Source organism: Callorhinus ursinus, unplaced genomic scaffold, assembly GCF_003265705.2.
Source record: "Callorhinus ursinus isolate GAN/ISIS: 27379988/994484 unplaced genomic scaffold, GSC_fseal_2.0 scaffold8, whole genome shotgun sequence".
Lineage (NCBI taxonomy): Eukaryota > Metazoa > Chordata > Mammalia > Carnivora > Otariidae > Callorhinus > Callorhinus ursinus.
In genome coordinates this window covers 8,850,549-8,873,290 of record NW_027397070.1, presented here as the reverse complement: position 1 = coordinate 8,873,290, position 22,742 = coordinate 8,850,549, and the positions used below count along the sequence as shown (strand labels likewise).

Genomic DNA, 22,742 nt, shown 5'->3' with positions numbered 1-22,742 from the left:
ATAAAAGTAATACTTTAGAAGATTATATCATGATATGAGAAGATTCCTGAGCTAATGAAAAAGAAGAGTACACCACTAAATACACTATGTACCTATTTGTGTGTTGGGGGGGCGGTACCTGACAATCCACTCATTCACTATGAGCAGAAGGTTGACAGTTCATTGACTAGAGTCTGGTTTTCTCAATATGTGGTTTTCTCTCTATATAGAGTTATGAATAATTTTAGTGTTCTGATTTATAAGAATAAAATGTTTCTGAAATATTCATATAGTTAGCATGTGTTTTCTTAAAACAATGAGAGATCTCTATCATACACATAAATTCAGCTTTAATGCTCTGTCTTTAAGTAACCTAGATACATTGTTCCCATTTTCTAAAAAAAAAATTGTTGAGGCCAGAAGAGTCTTAAGTAGCTGATGTCTTTACTAATATCTGACAGAAGCATTTAGATTTCATGTAGCTTTGTGTCCTGGTGCAGTGTTCCTTATGGACTGCTTGTTACAGTGTAATTGTTTTTGATGTCTTCCGTATTTTTAGGAACACCTCATTCAGAGCTCTTGGAAGAAGTTGAATGTACTCCGTCACCTCGATTAGCCCTCACTTTGAAAGTAACAGGTCTTGGAACAACTCGTGAAGTTGAATTACCACTCACCAATTTCAGATCAACCATTTTTTACTATGTACAAAAATTGCTTCAATTGTCCTGTAATGGCAGTGTGAAATCAGATAAACTTAGGCGTATTTGGGAGCCAACATACACGTAAGAGATTTTAATGTAATGTTTTAAGTAGATATTTTCATGATACATCAGCCTAGAAGCATTGTATTTCTAAATTTTTCCTATAGAAACAGAAAATATTTGGTTCTTGTTCTCTTGGTTTACAACGGGATAAGAGCATTTCTGACTCCTGATGTAGAATGTTTTAAGGTTTCAACTGAAAGTAACTTTAGAAATAAACTAGACTAGTATCTTATGTAATAACTGTTGAACTCTTTGCATTTGTGTATGAGGTACTAAATATTTTCTATTTGTTATTTGTTTTGGGGTTTGCGAGATAGGCCTACCTCTCTTTGTTCATTCATTCACTGAACAAGTAATTAATAATGACCTTGGGCACATTTAACGTTTTGGTGGCTCATTCTGCTAATCTTTAAAATGAGCCTGGTTGTGAGGAATCAGTGGATTAATACATGTAAAGTGTTTTCAGTATTGTCTGGGTGCTCAGTATCACCTATAATAATTATTATTATTTATTATTTAATAACAGCTTAATATATAAATGAAATTTTAATCATCCTGTGAATTTTTATTTTTCTGATGTTCTCTTAACATCATTGATAATTTTATGTAACGTATAATAAAGTGATCTAGATCTTTTTGAGACAAAACAAGGCTATCATGATATTTCTCCCCTCCCTGTTCAGTTTTTATTGGAGTTTCAGATTTTATCCCCACTGCCTTATGTGAACATAAAGGCTCCTGGTCCTTGTTTCTCTTATCCTTTTTCTTCATCCAGACACAGAAGCACAAACCATTTCTCATCTCTTTTTATTTTTACAACAATAAATGAAAGTTATAACACATGATATAGCATATTACTTCATATCTTTAAAGATCCTAGGTTTGATGTATGCAATCTTTGCATTTATGCTAAATTTATAAATAACTTTTTCAGGAATATGATTTCTGCTACTTTCCCCCATGTTTAACAAATTGATTTTTTTTTTTTAAATAAATTGTCCCTGAGTTTAATGTTTCGGCTAATGAATGACATCATTCATGTATTTTTTAAAGAATTGAAGCCTTATTGGAAATAACCACAAATCATTTGATTTATGAATTAATGTGAATAATATCTTCATGTTTAGAATTATGTACAGAGAAATGAAGGATTCTGACAAAGAGAAGGAAAATGGAAAAATGGTAAGTGATATTTAAATGGATCTTCTTGGCTACTTAGTGAAAAAAAAGGGAAAATAAAGAAAAACTAACACTGTTTTAATTGAACATTTGAGGGGAAAAAATCACTAACATGGAATTCTTTAGATGAGGTTAAATGCATGATTTTAAAAGCTACCTTATGTAATGCATGTGAAATAGCATAGACTTTTAATCAGGAAAGGCCAACATTTGGTTTATCCTATTGTAGGGTTGTTGGTCTGTAGAGCATGTGGAACAGTACCTTGGCACTGATGAATTACCAAAGAATGACTTGATAACCTACCTGCAGAAGAATGCAGACGCCGCTTTCCTGCGCCACTGGAAATTAACTGGCACTAATAAAAGTATTAGGAAAAACAGAAATTGTTCTCAGCTCATAGCTGCATATAAGGTATATATTGGCATCAAAACACAATTGGGAATGGCTTTGTGCTTTGTTTGCAGCTTTTAAAGATTCTTAAGAAAAAGAGGTTCATTGGGACGTGTTTTAAAAATGAGGTTGAATTAACATTGTTAATATGCCAAGTACTAAAACTTCAAATAAGATTTGTGGTATTGGATCTAATACATGGTTTAAACTGTGGCTTACGGTGGTTATAGTTTATTTGGGAATGGTTTAGAACACATTGATTTTCAACTTGGGTAATAGTGTTTTTATCTAAAAAGAAGGCAATTTGAAAAAATTTCAGCATTTTCAAATACTTATAGGATGATACAGTGCTTTTCTCGAAAATGTGATTAATGGCTAGTTTTACTAATTGTTTCTATAGGATTTTTGTGAGCATGGAACAAAGTCTGGATTAAACCAGGGGGCCATTTCTACTCTTCAGAGTAGTGATATTCTTAATTTGGCAAAAGAACAACCTCAGGCCAAAGCTGGCAATGGACAGAATTCTTGTGGAGTAGAAGATGTTCTTCAGCTTCTGCGTATTCTCTATATAGTTGCAAGTGACCCTTATTCAAGAATATCCCAAGAAGGTCTGTAAGAATCCTTGTTTCATTTCTGTGGCATTTTTAAAAGGAAGTCAGTTTATATTTTTATTAATTTTATTAATTTTACAGAAGGCGATGAGCAGCCTCAGTTTACTTTTCCACCAGATGAATTCACTAGCAAAAAAATCACAACAAAAATTTTGCAGCAGATTGAGGTAATAAAATCAGACAGTTGAACTTGTTAGTCTGTAACTTTTGGACTTCTAAAGTATTGACTCTTCCTTTTCTACTTTCCACCATCTCTACTGTTAGTCTCTGATATGTTGATTTAGGCCGTATGGTCCATTGGCATTAATTTCTTTCATTACTTTTAAGAAGTGACTCCTGTTTTTCTTTTTAAATAATTGATGACATTGTTTGTTATTTTGCAGGAACCGCTGGCATTGGCAAGTGGGGCTCTTCCAGACTGGTGTGAACAGTTAACCAGCAAGTGTCCTTTCCTAATACCGTTTGAAACTAGACAGCTTTATTTCACATGTACAGCATTTGGTGCATCAAGGTAGGAAGTGCTTTTATATTTTTTTAATGTTATATAACCTCAAAATGTACAAATATACTTTATGTCAAGACTGATGGAAGGAATATATTATCTTGTTTTCTTATAAAAGTTGTCAGTGTTTAAACATTTTTTTTTATTTCTAGTTGATATATGCTTTCCTACAGTTGACCCTTGAACAATGTCAGGGTTAGGGATGCCAACCCGTCCTGCGCAGTTGAAGATCATATTTAAAGATCTTATTTATTTGGGGGAGGGAGAGAGTTCATGAGTGGTGAGAGGGAAAAAGAGAGAGGGAGAAGCAGACTCCCCGCCCAGCAGGGAGCCCGATGCGGAACTCGATCCCGGGACCCTGGGATCATGACCTGAGCCGAAGGCAGGCGCTTAACGACTGAGCCACCCAGGCACCCCTTCATTTGTATTTTTATGTGTCATAAGTTTGTCTGTTTTTTAAATTGAAATATAGTTGGCACGCCATGTTACATTAACGGAAGGTGTGCAATAGGATTCAGCAGCTGTGTACATTATGCTGTGCTCACAAGTACAGCAACCGTCTGTCTGCCATGCGAGGCTATTAGAACCCTGTTGACTGTATTCCCTGTGCTGCTGCTTTCATCCCCAGGTTTTCTATATTTGTATGTCACGTGGGATTGGGACCACAGACCTTTATTTTGATCTGTTAATTACTAAAATAAAGAGGAAAAATACCTAAGTATTTTCTCAATTTGTTTAGGAAAATAGTAAAGGGGTTTATATGTTTTAAGACAGGAAGCAACAATTTATGCAATAAGAAAATTTACTAATTCTGTCACCTAATAAAATACTATTTTTAAAAAGAATAGTTAAATCTTTGAATTACGTTGCTGGTTTAGTAGTACATTCTAACTATTACTGAACGTTAGAGCTACATAAATATTTTTCTATTTTAGAGCGATAGTGTGGTTACAAAACCGACGTGAAGCCACTGTGGAAAGAACAAGGACCACCAGTAGTGTCAGGCGAGATGATCCTGGAGAGTTTCGAGTGGGTCGTCTCAAGCATGAAAGAGTAAAAGTCCCACGTGGTGAATCACTGATGGAATGGGCCGAGAACGTCATGCAAATACATGCAGATCGGAAATCAGTTCTTGAGGTACCTCACGCACATATAATTTCTTTTAGTATGCAGGAATGACAGAAAACCAACAAACCTGTATGTTCCACAGCATGCAGACTACATTAGATAGAAATGAAAAATAGAGAGGGATTTCTCTGCCCCTTATGCAAGGCCTTTCCCTCATAGAGCATCTTTTATAAGAGGATGTCAGCTCACCTCTTCAGAGGTCAGGATCTTGTGATTTGATGAGCAGCAGAGTATCTTCACTCTTGAGGTGGGAAAGTGCTTGGTCTTTTTGAAGGACATTATTCCTTTCTTAACAAAGCCTGAGCCGAATAATAACACTCACTAAGGATTCTTTTTGATACTCTATATTTTACCTTTATATTAAGCTCTGCTATTAGATATCTGCAATTTGGGAGCATACTGTTTTATAATATTGTTAAACTGTGCTTGGCATTATATCATTGGCCTGTGTTGAGAGATGTTATAGCAAATAACAGTATAAAATTTAATATCCTTAATATACTATAGAGATGTCATTGTGGGCATTGTTGATTATATCCTATATACCTGTTATTCCCTATATGAGGGACAATGGAAGAAATCTCTCTCATAAATGTGAACCAGCTGCTTATTTTATCTTTTTTTTTTTAAGATTTTATTTTATTTATTTGTTTGAGAGCACGAGTGGGGGATAGAGGCAGAGGGAGAAGGGAAAGCAGACCCCGCTGAGCAGGGAGCCCAGTGTGGGGCTTGATCCCCCCCTGAGATCAGGCTCTGAGCTGAAGGCAGATGCTTAACTGACTGAGCCACCCAGGCGCCCCTAGTTTATCATTTGAATCAGAGACTGATCATGACAAATATGATACATCTCTAGAAAATATGTAAGGCTCTTAGGGCTTTCACTTTAAACTCTCTTTGCCTTCATCTTATTCTTCAAACTAGATAAACCTCAATTTTTTTTTTTTTAAGATTTTATTCTGTTTTATTTATTTGAGAGAGAGATGAGATAGAGAGAGCATGAGAGGGGGGAGGGTCCGAGGGAGAAGCAGACTCCCTGCTGAGCCCGGAGCCCGACGCGGGACTCGATCCCAGGACTCCAGGATCATGACCCGAGCCGAAGGCAGTCGCCCAACCAACTGAGCCACCCAGGCACCCGCACTGTATGTTTTTATAAGCTGCCTCAAATCACTTATGGGGTATGTAGAGTATGGATAAAAGCCTTTAAAGTGATTGCCTAAAGTCAGGAATTAAGTGCAAGAGTTTAGGTTTTAGTGTTACATAGACACACATACACAGCTGTATGCCAGTTTTTCCTCAAGCAAATGATGTAATCTTTTTATCTAAAATTTGGTTTCCTTTGGTGTAAAAAAAAAAAGAGATGAAAATCTATTTTAGGGGCGCCTGGGTGGCTTAGTTGGTTAAGTGGCTGCCTTCGGCTCAGGTCATGATCCCAGGGTCCTGTGATTGAGCCCCACGTCCGGCTCCCTGCTCGGCGGAGAGCCTGATTCTCCCTCTCCCTCTCCCTCTGCCTGCCACTCTGCCTGCTTGTGCTGTCTATCTGTTGAATAAATAAATAAAATCTTAAAAAAAAAAAAAAGAAAAAGTCTATTTTATAGGGTTGGTGTGAGAAATAAATTAATGAACAGTGTGGTGAACAGTGCTCACCACAGTGTTTATGCAATGGTGTACAACAAATACACTTTTTAGAAAAACTAGAATAAAACTTCCGTGTTGTCTATAATGTGTTGTATATAATATTCTACTGCTGTTGCGGGGCGCCTGGGTGGCTCAGATGGTTAAGCGTCTGCTTTCGGCTCAGGTCATGATCCCAGGGTCCTGGGATTGAGCCCCGCATCGTGCTCCTGGCTCAGCAGGGAGTCTGCTTCTCTCTCTGTCCCTCTGCTTCTCCCCCTGTTCATGCTGTCTCTCTGTATCTCTGTGTCTCAAATGAATAAATAAAATCTTAAAAATATATATATATATTCTACTGCTGTTGTAAAAAAAGATGTGTTACTTGGCAAGAATGGGATCATTTAAGAAAAAAATTTTAAGCTCACTTTTCCCCACAATTTGTTTATATTTTAGGTTGAATTTTTAGGAGAAGAAGGAACTGGCTTGGGCCCTACATTAGAGTTTTATGCTCTGGTGGCAGCAGAATTCCAGAGAACTGATCTGGGAGCTTGGCTTTGTGATGATAACTTTCCAGATGATGAATCTCGTCATGTAAGATTTAGTTCCCATTTTGTGATTATTTGTGATTCTGCTTTTAGTATTAAAAATAGGTTATGCTTTCAGAATTTAAGCCAGGCTTTCTGACTCTCTTTTTTTTATTATTGATTAGATGCTATTAAAATGTTCTTTCAGTCACCAAAAACTATTTAATAAAAGATGTATATATAAATACTTTAACTGAATTGATGAAGATGTTTAATATTTATTCATCTTTTATATAATTTTATTTGTATTTCTCCCTCTAAAACACTAGGTTGATCTTGGGGGTGGATTGAAACCTCCTGGATACTATGTGCAGAGATCTTGTGGACTGTTCACAGCACCATTTCCACAAGACAGTGATGAGCTTGAAAGGATCACGAAACTCTTTCATTTCCTTGGAATTTTCTTGGCCAAATGCATTCAAGACAATAGACTTGTGGACTTGCCTATTTCTAAACCTTTCTTTAAACTTATGTGTATGGGTGACATTAAAAGCAATATGAGTAAATTAATTTATGAGTCACGAGGTGATAGAGACTTACACTGTACTGAAAGTCAGTCTGAAGCTTCTACAGAAGAAGGTCATGATTCACTCTCAGTAGGAAGCTTTGAAGAGGATTCAAAATCAGAGTTTATTCTAGATCCCCCCAAACCAAAACCCCCAGCTTGGTTTAATGGAATTTTAACTTGGGAAGACTTTGAACTAGTAAACCCACACAGAGCCAGATTTTTAAAAGAAATTAAAGACCTTGCTGTCAAGAGGCGTCAGATTTTAAGCAACAAAGGTCTTTCTGAAGATGAGAAGAACACGAAATTACAGGAACTAGTGCTAAAGAATCCATCAGGTTCTGGACCTCCACTTAGCATAGAGGATTTAGGGTAAGTTTTTTATACATGTTCGTCAACCTAATGGATGAATAAGTTTTAAAGCTTTTGTTTCTTTGTCCCCACTAATATGCAATGTATGAGTTCAGTAGTCTGTTAAGAACAATAATATGCTGTAGGAAATATTACTGATTTGAATCTTTGAATAGTTCCTATTATAAAGACAACACTCAGAATTCCAGAACATAGTGTAATAATCATCACATCTCTGGAAGATTATCTGATTTATCAAATATGATTAATGTATATATCTTACATTAAAGTCCAAAGCCAGAAATATTTTGAGAAATCATGGCTAGTTAATATAGTGTACTTGGCAATGCTCAAAATAGTTTGCTCTGTATGTAGGCCTTATGCCCAATGGCTTAGCTAATTCAAAGGCTACACATCTTTTGATAACACTCTGTTAATTTGTATACATGTAATTATTATACCCTTAGTATGTTTTACTATGATTTTGGGCTGACTGAAAGTCTTGCTTTCTTCTTCTTTCTCTCTCGGTTGATAATTTTGAGAGGTTTTGTTTGATAACTTAACTATATATTCAAGGTTTGATTTCAGGGTAGGGACAGAGCGTGAATAACTTTAGTGAAGCGATAGTTTCTTGAAAAGAACAAAAAGATGTTGCTGTCGTAATTTATTGCAAAAACCCCTACTTTGTTAATTTTGCGCCATAAGAGAGAAGTGAAATATGGAAAGGTGGTGGTTTCATGCAATCTTTGCAAAGCCAGGTTTGGTAATGGTTGTTATAATAGTTTTTGTGCACAGGGGTTTTGCATTCAAAAGTCCTCCTACTTAACATCTAAGCTGGTATACTGTTTTTGTTGGAAGAGTGCGGGGAGTGGGGGTTCATGGTTTTGGCAGCAGTGTTTTATTTTTTAAAGATTTTTATTTATTTGAGAGAGAAAGCACAAGTGGGGGGAGGTGCAGAGGGAGACGCAGACTCCCCTGAGCAGGGACCCCGATGTGGGGCTCCATCCCAGGACTCCAGGATCATGACCTGAGCTGAAGGCAGACGCTTAACCAACTGGCCACCCAGGTGCCCCTTTGGCAGCAGTGTTTTAAAAATTAAACACAAATGGTAGCTGAATGTTAATCCAGTCCTTTTTGTCTTCCCAGTTTAAATTTCCAGTTTTGCCCTTCCTCAAGAATATATGGTTTTACAGCTGTGGATCTCAAGCCAAGTGGGGAAGATGAGGTAATAAAAATTTTGTTTTTGATGTAGTTGTAAGTTCAGAACATCTTCGTAATGAGGCCAGTTGTAGTAGGTGCTACTGAAATATTCCTGGATATTAACAACAATGTTGGCAAATTTTCCTTTGTAGATGATAACAATGGATAATGCAGAAGAATATGTGGATTTGATGTTTGACTTTTGTATGCATACGGGTATTCAGAAACAGATGGAAGCCTTTAGAGGTAATTTTTAGGGCTCTTTAGCTTAATCTTTCTCCTTTTACTTTGAGACATTTGAAATTAAGGTGTTTCTCTTGTCAAGGATTGTAGGTAATCTCTAGATTTGCCCTCTAGTTTCCTGTCTTCCAGATAGTTAGGTCCCACAGAGTACCCAGAACAGGTTGGAACATTCTCCAGCCGTGTTATACCCTCAGCTTGCTCCTCCTGAGTAATGGGGGACTCACTTTTGGCCTCCATTTCTTCATTTGTATGTGGACATAAGGTTGCATACTTTACACATTACATGAATTAAACCAAGTTAGAACCTAAGTTCTTCAGGTGAGAATTGAAACAAAATATATTAGACTATTCATCACATACTAGTTTTGAAAATGAGAATATAGCTTTGGCTAGCCTTGTATGACACAAAGAGCTGGTTAAGAAATTACTAGAATTTGGCTACTGACCATAGTGACTGAATATCTCTGTTCACATTTGCAGTATTAAGTGAAATTTCTATACTTAAAACCTTAGCACAGCTTTGGTTTCAAGCTATTTTTATATTTATTTTTTCAAGCATTTATTAATATTTTCTTCATATAATGTCCCTTTAGTTGATATTAGCTATTTTGATTTGAAATTTGGTATTTTGAAATTGTAACTTAGAAATTGAGTTGTGTGTTTTGTTTTTATTTTTTTGCTGTGTATAATGTAGATGGGTTTAACAAAGTTTTTCCAATGGAGAAATTAAGTTCCTTCAGCCATGAAGAAGTCCAGATGATACTTTGTGGAAACCAGTCACCATCCTGGGCAGCAGAGGATATTATTAATTATACTGAACCTAAGTTAGGTTATACACGTGACAGGTATGTATTGGTTATTTTCTAAGGTCAACAAAATAGTTTATGTCCCAAAATCAAGTGGCAGATTCTCTAAAGAACTATGACTTAGTGAAGGGAGAAAGCAGTTTTCATATCCATTGATAAGGCTGAGTTTACACAAAAAGACAACTGAGTCTTTGTTGGTGTTAAGATTCCATTTTAATTGTTCCTATTTTAAAAATTGGGTAAATAGTAAACCGTTAGGCTTCATATTTTTAAAAAGATTTTATTTATTTGAGAGAGAGCTAGAGAGCACAGTGGGGGTGGGTAGAGGGAGAAGCTGACTCCCCACTGAGCAGGGAGCCCAATGCAGGGCTTGATCCCAGGACCCTGGAAACATGACCCGGGCCGAAGGCAGATGCTTAACTGACTGAGCCACCCAGGCGCCCCTTTACGGCCTTAGGCTTCATTTTATATTAACTTTTTTTTTTTTTTAAGATGTTATTTATTTGAGAGAGAGTGAGCGAGAGAGCATGAGCAAGAGGTAGAGGCAGAGGGAGAAGCAGACTCCCCACTGAGCAGGGAGGCTGGTACGGGCTGGAGGCAGGCGCTTAACCTGACTGAGCCCCAGGTGCCCCATATATTAACCTTTATTTTAAAATAATTTCAAATAGAGGGGCGCCTGGGTGGCTCAGTCAGTTAAGTGGCTGCCTTCGGCTTGGGTCATGGTCTCAGGGTCCTGGGATCGAGCCCCACGTCGGGCTCCCTGCTCGGTGGCGAATCTGCTTCTCCCTCTCCCTCTGTGATCTCTCTCTCTCTCATAAGTGAGTGGAATCTTAAAAAAAATTTTTTTTCAAATAGAAAAGTTGAATAGTTGAAAGAATTCCCATATCTTCTTTACCCAGATTCAATTGTACTTAATAGTTCTTTTATATTATGTATTTATATACATACACGCACACACCTACATGTGATGTATATGTGTGTGTGTACTATTTTTTTCTGAACCATTTGAAAATGTCGCATATATCATGTGCCTTTATTCTGTGATAGAGTGTGCATTTCCTAAAAATATGGATATTCTCCCATGTATCCACGTTCACTAGCAAATGCATTCTGTTAGCTGATCGGTAGTCCATATTCTAGTTTCGTTGTTTACTCCAATAATGTCCTTCATAGCACTCCCCCACCACCACTGCCCATTGTCAGGAAATAGCATTTGGTTGTGATAGGGTTATCTTGTGATAGGTTTTTAATCTGAAACATTTCTTTAGCTGTTTTTTTTTTCTTTCATACCACTGATATTTTTTAAGACTACAGGCCCTATAGTACTTTTTCTTTTTAAACGTTTCCAAATTAACATAAATGAGAGAATACAATTGACCCCTGAACAATGTAGGGGTTAGGAGCACAGTTCAAAATCCGTATGTTTGACGCCCCAAAAACTTAACTACTAGTAGCCTACTTTGACCAACTTTACTGATAATATAAACAGTCAGTACATATGTTCTGTGTATTATATACTATACCCTTACAATAACATAAGCTGGAGAAAAGAAAATGTTAAGAAAATCATGAGGGGGGGGCGCCTGGGTGGCTCAGATGATTAAGCGTCTGCCTTCGGCTCAGGTCATGATCCCAGGGTCCTGGGATCGAGTCCCGCATCGGGCTGGAGCCTGCTTCTCCCTCTGCCTCTCTCTCTCTCTCTCTGTCTCTCATGAATAAATAAATAAAATCTTAAAAAAAAAAAAAAAGAAAATCATGAGGGGGGTGCCTGAGTGGCTCAGTCGGTTAAGTGTGTGCCTTCAGCTTGGGTCGTGATCCCGGGGTCCTGGGATCAAGCCCTGCATTAGGCTCCCTGCTCAGCGGAGAGCCTACTTCTCCCTCTCCCTTTGCCCCTGCTCGTTTGCTCTCTCACTCACTCTCTCTCAAATAAATAAAATGGTAAAAAAGAAAAAAAAAAAGACTCATGAAGAACTACACTTGTGGTAACATAGCTTAATGTATAAACTTGTTGAATTACTGTGTTGTACACCTCAAACTAATATAACATTGTCAACTATACTCAGATAAAAAAAACATGAGTTAGAGAAAATATATTTGCAGTACTCTATTGTACTTATTTAAAAAAATTACAGATATAAGTGGATCTGTGCAGTTCAAACCCCTTGATGTTCAAGGGTCAACCGTATTACTAATTAGTTTAAACTTAACATAGCATTTTTTGCTTAAGTCAACTTTTTATTGAATTATAATAGTGCACAAATTGCATGTACAGCCTGGAGAATTTTCACAAAAGGGAAACACCTGTGTATTGGCACCCAGAATAAGAAACAACTCAAGAACTGCCCTTACCCATTATATTCTTTTCTAATACTAAATCACTATTTCTGTTGATCAATTTTGCTTGCATTTGAACTTTAATAAATGAAATCATACAGTATGTATTTTTTAAGGTCTGCCTTCTTTTGTTTAACATTATGATTATGAAATTCATCCCTGTTGTGGCATATAGAAATAGTTTATTTCACTGTTAACAAAGATGGATTGTTTCAGATCCCCTTTGGTAGTTTAGCCATATTTGGATTAATTATGCATGTGCATTTTGAAGTTTTTTGATTTGCTAACCTTGTTGCATATTTGGTCCCTGTACTCCATCAGTGTTTCAGTTTAACCATTTATAACTACAAGACAGTCTTTGCAGGGTATTTTTAAAGTAGCTTAATCCGCTCATTTCATGCTTAACTCAAGAGTCTCTAGATGGTATTCTTCTCACATGTTGATAATTGTTTTTTGGGTTATTGCTGGTTTACAAGTAGTGTTTTTCATTTAAATCAGCTGTCAGATCAGTAGAACTCTATTTTTCTCCTTTAGCCCTGGTTTCCTGAGGTTCGTGAGGGTTTTGTGTGGCATGTCTTCAGATGAAAGGAAAGCATTCCTGCAGTTTACCACTGGTTGCTCAACTCTACCCCCAGGTGGACTGGCTAATCTGCATCCCAGGCTCACAGTTGTACGCAAGGTACAAACCTTAGCTAATAGGGAATCCAAACGGAATTCAGTTACTACAGGATTGAAAGAAATAAATATTTAAAGTCATGGCCTTCTGTTTTTCACTTTTCTTTTTCTAGGTTGATGCTACTGATGCAAGCTATCCATCAGTGAATACATGTGTGCATTATCTAAAGTTGCCTGAATATTCTTCGGAGGAGATCATGAGAGAGCGCCTACTAGCTGCTACCATGGAGAAAGGCTTTCATCTCAACTGAGCTTCGAAGTGGGAGACATCGGAGACTTTTAAAATACTAGTGAAGCCTCTTGTGTTTGTGTGCAGAGAAGTATATGATCCTCTACGCTAATGACACTTGCCTTTATTTCAACCATTAAGGCTTTAAGAACATGTGGAATAAGTTGGTTAGCTGCTAATGACAAAACAAATCCTTTAACTACCCAGCCAGAAAGTATATAGCACAGAACAGTGTGTTGCTACAAGGGCTTAGTGACTGGAAAAAGGTGGTCCCTACTTGACTGTTCCAAAGAGCAGCTTCTCAGATCTTCAGTGTTCACCGGTAAATTTCTAACAGTGTATTTGTGTAAAGTTTGTCGTTTCATACTTCATACACTACAGTTGCCGTCACTGATCCCTGTTTTGCTGGCTTTTAAGCTACTCGGTCAAAAATCCTGCTTCCTTAAAACATAGAGAGTTAATGAGCATCTCAAGCCTTTTCTTTTCCTTTTTAATGATGCCTGCACTATCAGAGTATTCTAGTGTTCTCTCTTTTGTTTGGCATATAATCATGCACAACCTTTTTATTTCTTTGAGGTGGGAGTATATTTTTATTTCCTAAATGCCGTACTATAAAGATCAAATTCTTAAGTGTGTTTGTGCAGCTAAGAAGTAAAGATATATTAAGGGGAAAAAAGAAAAAACACTGGTCTAGATGCAAGGCACACTTAAAAGCAAGTTTTACTTTTGGTTGTATTTTCTTTGTATATTATAAACATTTATTTAACTTGTTGCAGTTTGAAGTAAAAAATTTCCAAAATGTATGCTCAACAATAATCATTAAAATGTTTGCAGCGTACAAAACTGTGTCACGTGACTATTTCACTGCAACGAGCAGACCTAAGAGCTTAACCAGATATTTTTTATTTTGAATCACTGAGATTTAGTTTTTTGAAATTACTACATTTAGAAATGTATTTTTCTATAGTAAATACACTTACTGAAACTGGAAAGCTAGAAGAAATATATGTTCACATGCTTGTGATCCAACTGTTGTGTGTTGTCTTAAAGTATTCTTTAGCTAAGAATGGCCAAGTTATTTGTGTTAACTTTTTCAACACCAGATCTGCTCCTTACCTTTGTATCTGCAGGGATGTGTAAGTCTAAGATCCAAGAATGATTTCTCAATGTTGTGTTAGTGTGAAAAGAAACCACCAGGATACTGCCATTTCCTGGTTTTGAAAAGGGCTTCTTCTGTTTCAGTTTTCCAGATTCCCTTGATGTATCACATCTGTGCCCTTAGGTGAAAGAAATGTCACTAGGCCTGATTTAGCCAAATGGCTTTTTTAGGAGTGAAAAGCATTTTTTGGAATTGCCTATTATTTACCTGTTTAAAAGGTACATTCCCTTTCTACATTAGAAGAGAGATCTCCCACTATAGTCAATCGTTTGAGTACTGTTTTTATTCTCTGCATGAGAATGTTGTGACATGTTATCAGTGGCAGCATTTAAATAATTCATCTTGTTGTTAGTTTCACAGTTCTCTGTGAGAATAAAAGTTAAAATAAAACATAATAGCAATATTTAAATGTATGACCTATGCTTCAATCCAAAAAAATAGTGGTGGTGATTGTCTCAATAAAGTCATGGATGCATGACTAAAACTTCATACTAGTGTTAGAGTTAAAATCCAATTTATGTGCTTAGTATTGCCATTTATCTAAGTCTGTAAAATGTCTGTCAATACCCAGCTTTTATCAAGACTAATCTAGCACAGGGCTCAGCAAACGATGGCCTGCTGCTTGCTTTTGTATTGCCCACGTGCTAAGCATGGTTTTGAAATTTTTAAGTGGTTAAAAAGCAAAAAGAATAATATTTTATGATGTGGAAATTTTATGAAATTCAAATTTCAGTGTCCATAAATAAAGTTTTATTAGAACACAGCCATGCTCATTCCTTTATGTACTATCTGGGGTGTTTTTACACTACAGTGGCAGAACTGAGTGTTTACAGCAGAGACCATATGGCCCATGAGCCTAAAGTATTTACTATCTGGCCCTTTACAGAAGAGGTTTGCTGAATCCTGGTCTAGCATGTTGCTGTAGCAGGTAAAATTGATGAGTCTTATACATTCAGTAAATGAAATGTCAGGCGTCTTCAAGATAAAGCTGACCAGTCTGAGGCATAAATTTCATGAGTGTGAAAATCACAACGCTGTTCACCGCAATTCAGCAGTAAACATGAAAGGAAATTATGACACAGCCTAGAAGAACAGATTGTCCTATTACAGTTCACTTTGCATGAGTCAAGTGTTAGGAGACCTCTACTAGGGTCTCCACATGTATTAGGTTATTCGGCTTTCTTTCCTGTGGTATCTACCTAGTATTTTTTTTTTTTTTTTTTTTTGTTTTTCTCTAAAGGTACTAAAATCTGTGCCAAGATGTTACCCAAGTGCTATTTTGGTGTGACCTAAAAATTAATTTTGTTCACTCCCTAGTTACTTCTGGTGTACCAGTTTCAGCAGTTACCTGAATGTGCTACTGATTAAGTGCCTACCAACTAGGACAGTGTTTCCCAACTAATATGTCTTAGACCTCCAAAGCACTTTGATCTAGACTGGGCTTTCCCCAAACACCTTGGCTACTAATGCAAAGGGGGATCTATACACATGTACCATTTGCTGTTCTGGCGGTCAGAAGCCTTTCTTCTGCCTTTCTGAATGAGTCCAACTCAGGTTTGCTTTTCGAATCCATTATTGCCTAGTTGCCTGGGTCTTAATAGATGCAAACTTTAAATGTGTAAGTAGATTTTTAGAAAGAAAGATTTAAAAGAAATCCTTCCCCCACCCCCACAAAAAAGCAAACAGTACTGAATGAATCATCAATACCTGGAATGTCCATTTATGTTTTCTTTTGGAGGACAGAGTGTTGTAGATGAAAGAACTCTTGGAATTCCATAGGATGGGACAATATCTTAATGTACCAAGACTGTATTTCTATTTCTTCCATTTTATCTGCCTTCCTACCCAATATGCACATAAACATGCTTTTATACCTAAGACAGTTCTGTATACTCCTGTTGATAAGTAGCAAAAGCATCTAGAAAAGTTTGGAAGGATCAGGCAGGTCATTGCTTTTTTATAGTGACTTCGTTTTCTTTGCTTCAAGACATTCCAGGAGAAGGGGTCAAAGGAATGAGTTAGGGAAGCAGGGGAGAACTCAGATTCATATCATGCTGACCTCAACAGAGATATTCTCTTGCATTCTATTTTTAGACTTTGAACTAAATTTTCATTTACAAATAAGTTTACTAATAAGACAAACCATTTACAATATGGCCTAAAGGATGGTTGTAAGAGCTCTCTTTTAATGTGTAACCATTCATTTTTGGTAGTAACATTATAAGTGAATTAATTACATGATGACATTGTAATTGCCAAGTGCCAATAAAACAGTTATCAGGCTTTTAGAAACTGCCAAATAAAATTTAATTCTCAATTTTTATTAGGTACACAATTTTGTAAAGTTTTGACTTTCTAAATCATTTTAAGGAAAACGAGCATTCAGAAAACATTCAAAGTACTATGTGTGTTTAAAATTTTATTGGCTGATAATTGTCACAGGTCTTCCCATGCTGCTAATCCTGAATTAAATGTGCATAGGAAAGCAGAGAACAAAAGTTACCTTCAGAACTCAACAAAATTTGAACAAGTGGGGAAAAAATGCTTATGGTTAGAAAACAAAACTGTCTCGCAGTTCAGAGAAAATATTTCTTTGAATACCATATTTAAAAATAAAGCTTTGTTTTCCATTTAGGAAATGTGGAAAACACCTATTTAAAATGTCTTTGGAAGGACACCCCATTTTGCAATGTGCAGTCTTCCACATTTTTTGGGCTACAGATGTTGAGAGGTATTCCATGGTATTCTCACTTCTACAGGTTGATGTTGTCTGGCAGAGCCTTCCATCATTCAGCTTTCTGACATTTTATCGAGAATGAGTAGAGGGGCAAGAATTCTTGCCCGATTCGTTTCCACAATGCAGCCATTTAACACCATCTCATCCAAAATGATGTGCACTTTATCCAAATTAAACATTATCTAAGTTCATATTAAGGAAATTAGTTTTAGAGTTACAAAAATGTTAACATGTAACAGTAAGTAATAACTTACAACTTAGCCTATAATTTTTCCCATGTAAATTAGTCTAAGCATGAAGTGTGTTTTTTTTTTTTTACAGAACTTCTGAAATTAGATTTAAAATTGGTGTCCATGTTAGGAATTATTACCTTCATATCCACATTCACACCTAGTTTCACCTTGGTTAAGCTCACTGGCCAATAGGCATAGAAACAGAATAGCTACTACAACTTCATAGAAACAGAATAGCTACTACAACTTTTAGCCAGAGGGAAAGTGACTCTACTAAGAACTAGAGAACAAAGCAAGTGACATTGGCAAGAGCATGACTGGACAAGAGCAGTGTTGTTTTCCCCAGACACTAATAACATCAACACTAATATACACGGTGTTCCAGGCATGGTGTTGAGTGTTTTACATAATTTTTTCAGTCTTCTCTACAACCCTACGATACAAATGTTACATATTATCCTAATTTTACATGAGAGCAAATAGGCTCAAAGCCATTGTCCAAGGTCACATGGCTGGTAATTGCCAGAGATGGAATTTAAGCCCACAGCTTTGGTTTGATAGTTCTACTTCCAGACTTCTCAGGAGGGGCCTGTGGCTACTGAGTATACACCCTCCCTCAGCCCTCAAACCTCACCCCAAACCAAATGCCTTCACAAAACCTCACGTCTTAAGCTCTCTTTTCTCTCAGGACTGAAGAAAAAATCACCAAGAGTAGATATGAATGAAGAAGGCAAGACAATGCTAATTCCCAAGTAGATAAAAATTCTGAAATTCATGAGAATATCTCGCATGAATGAACAGTTCTAAAAATACTCCTTTGAGAATTATGGAGCCACTTGAGGGTACTGATGTTCCTAGTGGAAAGTTAGTATAGGATATGGGGGAGACAAAAATGTTAGCCTGTGAGGTCTTGCTAATTGGAAAAAGCCAAATTCTTTCCCCCCAGGAGCCCCTTCAGGAAACTTTTCTTTTGTGAAAGGAGAAGGGGAACTAGAATGAGATGATGACAATATTGAATGGTTCTGAATTCTACACTTTAATAGCTTATTTTCATCTCTATTTAAAGAACATGATCCTGGTCTGTTTAAAAAAAAACAAAACAGCTGATTGAAGCAGATGGTTTCAAATAGACAAACTTCAACAAATGAGTGACTTAAATGCACTAGGGGAGTTCATAATTAGTGAATCTTTGTAAAGTGAATCGTTACCACCTGATTTTTTTCAATAATTCCAGATGTTCAAGTCTGTATTGTATTTTAGTGAAATACCTCTGTAGAAAATGAGACAACCCTGTGAACGACTTTTAGGTTTCTCTTAGGCTCTGCATTAATATCTCATTAAGCTCTGTGCAAAGAGTCCTCTAGCAGAATAAACTGTTTTTCAGGAGCCCATGGGAACTATCCTTAAATGACCCAGAAAAGAAAAAAAAAAGCTTTACTCTGATAAACCTATTAATAATGTCTTCCAATTATATAGATGATTGCTTTGTCCATGACCAAACTGGGACTGGAATATTAGGCCCTTGACTCAATCAGACCCAGAAGCCAGAACTCAGAAGCCAGACAAAGTGGAAATGTCAGCTGGGTACAAAGAAGCGGAGTTGGGGAGCATAGGTGGCTGTGTGAAAAATGGCCTTCATATGAGAATTTGCTGCTGAATCATATCAACCACTGACATCCTTGCATCGTTAAGGACAAGGTCTTTCAGCAAGTCTGAATTTCCCAACATCCTAGAAACATGAGTTGCTCAGTGAGGTCATTCTGTACTGTGGGCATGTGACTGCCTGTCTTATCTGAGTAGCTGATTCAAGCCCTTAATAACCACGTGGCTTTCTGGCACTATATGGGGAAACCACAGACCAAATCCAATGTGAGGCAAAGGCCTGAAAGATGATTTCCCCCTGGAATCATGTGACTCCTTTAAAATAAGAATCCAGCTGTTGTTTACATCTTGATTTGGTTTATAAGCAACTTGTACACACTAGTGAAGCCAAGAGTAATGGCATTTGGGATACATGTCAGGGACCAAAAAAATGCCTTATATGCAAAGCCCCATGGCAATAAACAGGCAAACATGCTTCAGCCCTGACATCTGGAATAGGATGAAGCAAGAAAGGTCCAGGCTATTTGTCTATTACTGTAGTAAGCTGAGAATGACTATTTCAAGAGGGTCCTACCTTTGGGTTGTACTTAACTTGACTGACTTAAAGATCCCTAGGGCAACTTGAGCACCCTAAGGTTGGAACTGATAGGAACTACAGACAGCCTCCCAAAGAGCAGATTCAGAAAGCCCCATTTTCTCCCAATCCTGAAACCCAAGAGCCTTTCTGAATTACTATGTAATGTGGGTTGAAGTTGAACATAGTGCCACTTGAAACCAGTTTTTTAATAAAGCGCTTGAAATGTTTCTGGTTCCTACATTGGAATTTTGGTCTCTGGATCATAAATCACTTTTTCAATATGGTATTTTAGTATCACTGTGGTGGTCTAGTTATCCTTTCAAAAGAGAAAATTGAGCAGCATATATTCGAATGGGACCTGAAAAGCAATTCCCAGGCAGAGCCCAGCCTAGAAACTAAAATTTCTAATTCGAGATTTTGGTCTCAGATCCCTTGTCTTCTTTTTTTATTTATTTTTCTTTTTTAAGATCCTACCTAAGCAAAGTTCTTGATAAACTAATTGGGGTGGGGAAAAACTTGCTCTCATATTTATACTTTAATTCAATTTGCTATGAAATTAGATAAACTGTGAAGGGCCTTTGTGTTCACATTTCCCACAGAAAAGGGACTACTGTATAGAAGACTATCTTCATGAAGATCATGCACAGGACTGGGTATACTCCTTACAATACAGTCTGCTGTCCACTTTTAGGCTTGGTATTGTTCCTTGTTAATTAGGCCACTGAAAAGGAGTTTATCTTTTTTTTTTTTTAATGGGTTTTTCCTTAAAGGCCCATTCATATTCTGAGATCAACAAGAAAGCCAGGTGTAATTATTTTAAGTTTGTATAGATTTATGTAAAATTACACAAATATGAAAGCATTGGGTCAAATGAGCCTGTCAGTTTCTTTGGTTTTTCTCCTAACTCTGTTGCTTCTCCTAACTTGCTGTCATTATTCCTGAGTAAAACAAACAGAACCTGGAAGCATGAAGCGAAAGGAGTGGGGGTAAGGCAGACGGACCTGGCGGGGGGAGGGGTAGTAGCGGAAGCAAATGGCACCTACAGGACGCAGTTCAAGGAAATACGGAGACAGCAAAGGCCAGTGAGAACCAGAGAAGCCCGGAAAGCAGAACTGTTCAATCTGGAACCTTCACACCCCATTCCCAGGTAAATGGCTGACTCCCTTGGGGACTGTTCATAATTCTGACTCTTCACTCATGACAGCACTGACTGCAGTTCTCATGCTGAGATGGTTTTAGCCTCCTTGCTTCTCAGTGCCTGCCCTTCCCAAAGACTGGCCAAGCTGCATGGGCCAGCCCTCACGCTCTGTAGCCCTGCTTTCAATTTACATATTTTAAAAAGAAAGAAAAAAAAAGATGTTTAGAAATTACTAAATGTGGGGGTGCCTGGGTGGCTTAGTCAGTTGGGTGTCCGACTCTTGATCTCAGCTCAGGTCTTGATCTCAGGGTCATGAGTTCAAGCCCAGCATTGAGCATGGAGCCTACTTGAAAAAAAAAATCACGAAATGTGAACTCCCATTTTGGAGAGCATGCTCTTTTTTTTTTTTTTTTTAAGATTTTATTTATTTATTTGACAGAGACAGTGAGAGCAGGAACACAAGCAGGGGGAGTGGGAGAGGGAGAAGCAGGCTTCCCACGGGAGCAGGGAGCACGACTCCGGGCTCGATCCCAGGACCCTGGGATCATGACCTAAGCCTAAGGCAGACACTTAACGACTGAGCCACCCAGGCGCCCCTGGATAGTGTGCTCTTATCAAGACATTCAGATACTCTCTTTCATCATATCTGACTCCTCCAACCAAAGTCTAGTGTTTCTTCAAAACTTCTTTCCTACTTCAGGAAAAACTTTGACAACACCAAGATAGCACAGTGACAGGCACTTTACAAATGTTTTGTTAGAAACTAAACTGCCACAATCTATTCCAGATAATAACACATTTTTTAAAAACGTGTCAGATTTAATCTTATCTAACTTTATTTTTTTTAAGGATTTTATTTGACACAGAGAGAGAGAGCACAAGCAGAGGCAGTGGCAGGCAGAGGGAGAGGCAGGCTCCCCACTGAACCACCCAGGACCCCTACTATATCTAATCTTATAGCCCTGGAAACCTAGAGACTGGTACCAGCTCTGCCCCAATGTAGCTCTATAGCTTGGGACACGTCACAAAACCTCTCTGGGCTTCAGCCTTTTCATCTAAAACATGAGGTTTTAACCTGATGATGGTGTAGTTTTCTTCTAGCTCCAAAGTACTCAAATCCTAGGACTCTAAAAGTAACTTTCAGGGAGACGGGAGCTAGTTTACTCCTCTGACATTATCAAGTCATTCCTGAGGTAATCACATACTCTATCATACCTCATAAGAAATCCTTTGGTAATGACTTAATTATTGTAAACTTTCTGAGAGAACATGGAGACAATTCCAGTTTATTTAGAAGCTACCACTTTGGTGTTAGATGGCTTCCCTGGAGAACTTCTTTGTTCTTCTTGCCAGTATTTCCATAGCCCCTAGTTGAACAAGTACTTTTGTGATTTCTCATGAAGTCAGTGTGAAGTTAGCTCCTATTCAGAGAAGACCTAGTCTGGTTTCTGGACCTTTAAGGTGTTTGGGATTTTAGGAAAGTAATGATGGAAGGAGAGGCTGATGCCCCACGGTGGGCTCTGGGTCCTGAGAAGGGCCTGACTGCAAATCTCGGTGGTGCTGAATACTGTTGCCTGGGTGCCTTCATCCCTCCAGAGGGCACCATGGAAGACAACTAGCTGAGTCACGGCGTGCAAGCAGCAGCGGAGGCCCTTCCTTCTCCCCTACCTTCAACTACAGTAAAGAGGTACTTTCTCATCACCCACATGAGCTTTAACGTTCTAGAACTAATTGCTCAGGCTTTTGGGTTTTAAGGACTTAGATAATAAAAACATGAATGTTCTAAAGATTTATTTAAAAGATTCTGGAATCAAGAAAACATTCTGGATTCTAGGCCTACCCTATATTTGTGGGGTCAGTGGCCCTGGAATATAAAGAGGGATTCTAGCCTGTTCCCCACTTTTTCCCTCGTGTGTGTATGTGGGCTACCATCCCAGGCTCTCTGTCATTCCTGCCCCCAGTCATGGGGAGAGGTCTGTACAAGCCCTACCTAGCAATACCCCCTGGTATATGGGCACCCAGTGAGTTCTGGGGACTCAGGTAGCTGGAGGATGGTCAAGAAGTGGATTGGGTCCGGGCGCCTGGGTGACTCAGTTGTTGAGCATCTGCCTTCGGCTCAGGTCATGATCCCGGGGTCCTGGGATCGAGCCCCTCATCGGGCTCCCTGCTCAGCGGGAAGCCTGCTTTTCCCTCTCCCACTGCCC

The 22,742-nt window shown here is 37.9% G+C and overlaps 2 protein-coding genes across 13 annotated transcripts in view; one reads left to right on the top strand and one right to left on the bottom strand.

Moving 5' to 3' along the window:
• Window positions 1–13,935, top strand: part of HECTD1 (HECT domain E3 ubiquitin protein ligase 1) — an 86,727-nt gene extending 72,792 nt beyond the window's left edge. For 7 of the 11 annotated variants that reach the window (XM_025870206.2, XM_073895028.1, XM_073895027.1 and 4 more), the window contains 14 exons: window positions 539–761; window positions 1,871–1,925; window positions 2,152–2,334; window positions 2,714–2,921; window positions 3,006–3,091; window positions 3,308–3,435; window positions 4,362–4,563; window positions 6,619–6,756; window positions 7,019–7,626; window positions 8,752–8,830; window positions 8,958–9,051; window positions 9,743–9,893; window positions 12,723–12,867; window positions 12,977–13,935. In XM_025870206.2, the coding sequence (XP_025725991.1) occupies window positions 539–761; window positions 1,871–1,925; window positions 2,152–2,334; window positions 2,714–2,921; window positions 3,006–3,091; window positions 3,308–3,435; window positions 4,362–4,563; window positions 6,619–6,756; window positions 7,019–7,626; window positions 8,752–8,830; window positions 8,958–9,051; window positions 9,743–9,893; window positions 12,723–12,867; window positions 12,977–13,114 (2,438 nt within the window). In that variant the 3' untranslated portion in view covers window positions 13,115–13,935. The remainder of the gene's footprint in view (window positions 1–538; window positions 762–1,870; window positions 1,926–2,151; window positions 2,335–2,713; window positions 2,922–3,005; window positions 3,092–3,307; window positions 3,436–4,361; window positions 4,564–6,618; window positions 6,757–7,018; window positions 7,627–8,751; window positions 8,831–8,957; window positions 9,052–9,742; window positions 9,894–12,722; window positions 12,868–12,976) is intronic. The other 4 variants (XM_073895026.1, XM_073895025.1, XM_073895024.1 and 1 more) reach the window with 1 other exon arrangement.
• Window positions 13,936–16,551: 2,616 nt separating this feature from the next.
• AP4S1 (adaptor related protein complex 4 subunit sigma 1) overlaps window positions 16,552–22,742 on the bottom strand; it is a 40,904-nt gene continuing 34,713 nt past the window's right edge. Inside the window, exon 6 of one of the 2 annotated variants that reach the window (XM_025870215.2) lies at window positions 16,552–17,170. In XM_025870215.2, the coding sequence (XP_025726000.1) occupies window positions 17,042–17,170 (129 nt within the window). In that variant the 3' untranslated portion in view covers window positions 16,552–17,041. The remainder of the gene's footprint in view (window positions 17,171–22,742) is intronic. The other variant, XM_073895044.1, reaches the window with a different exon arrangement.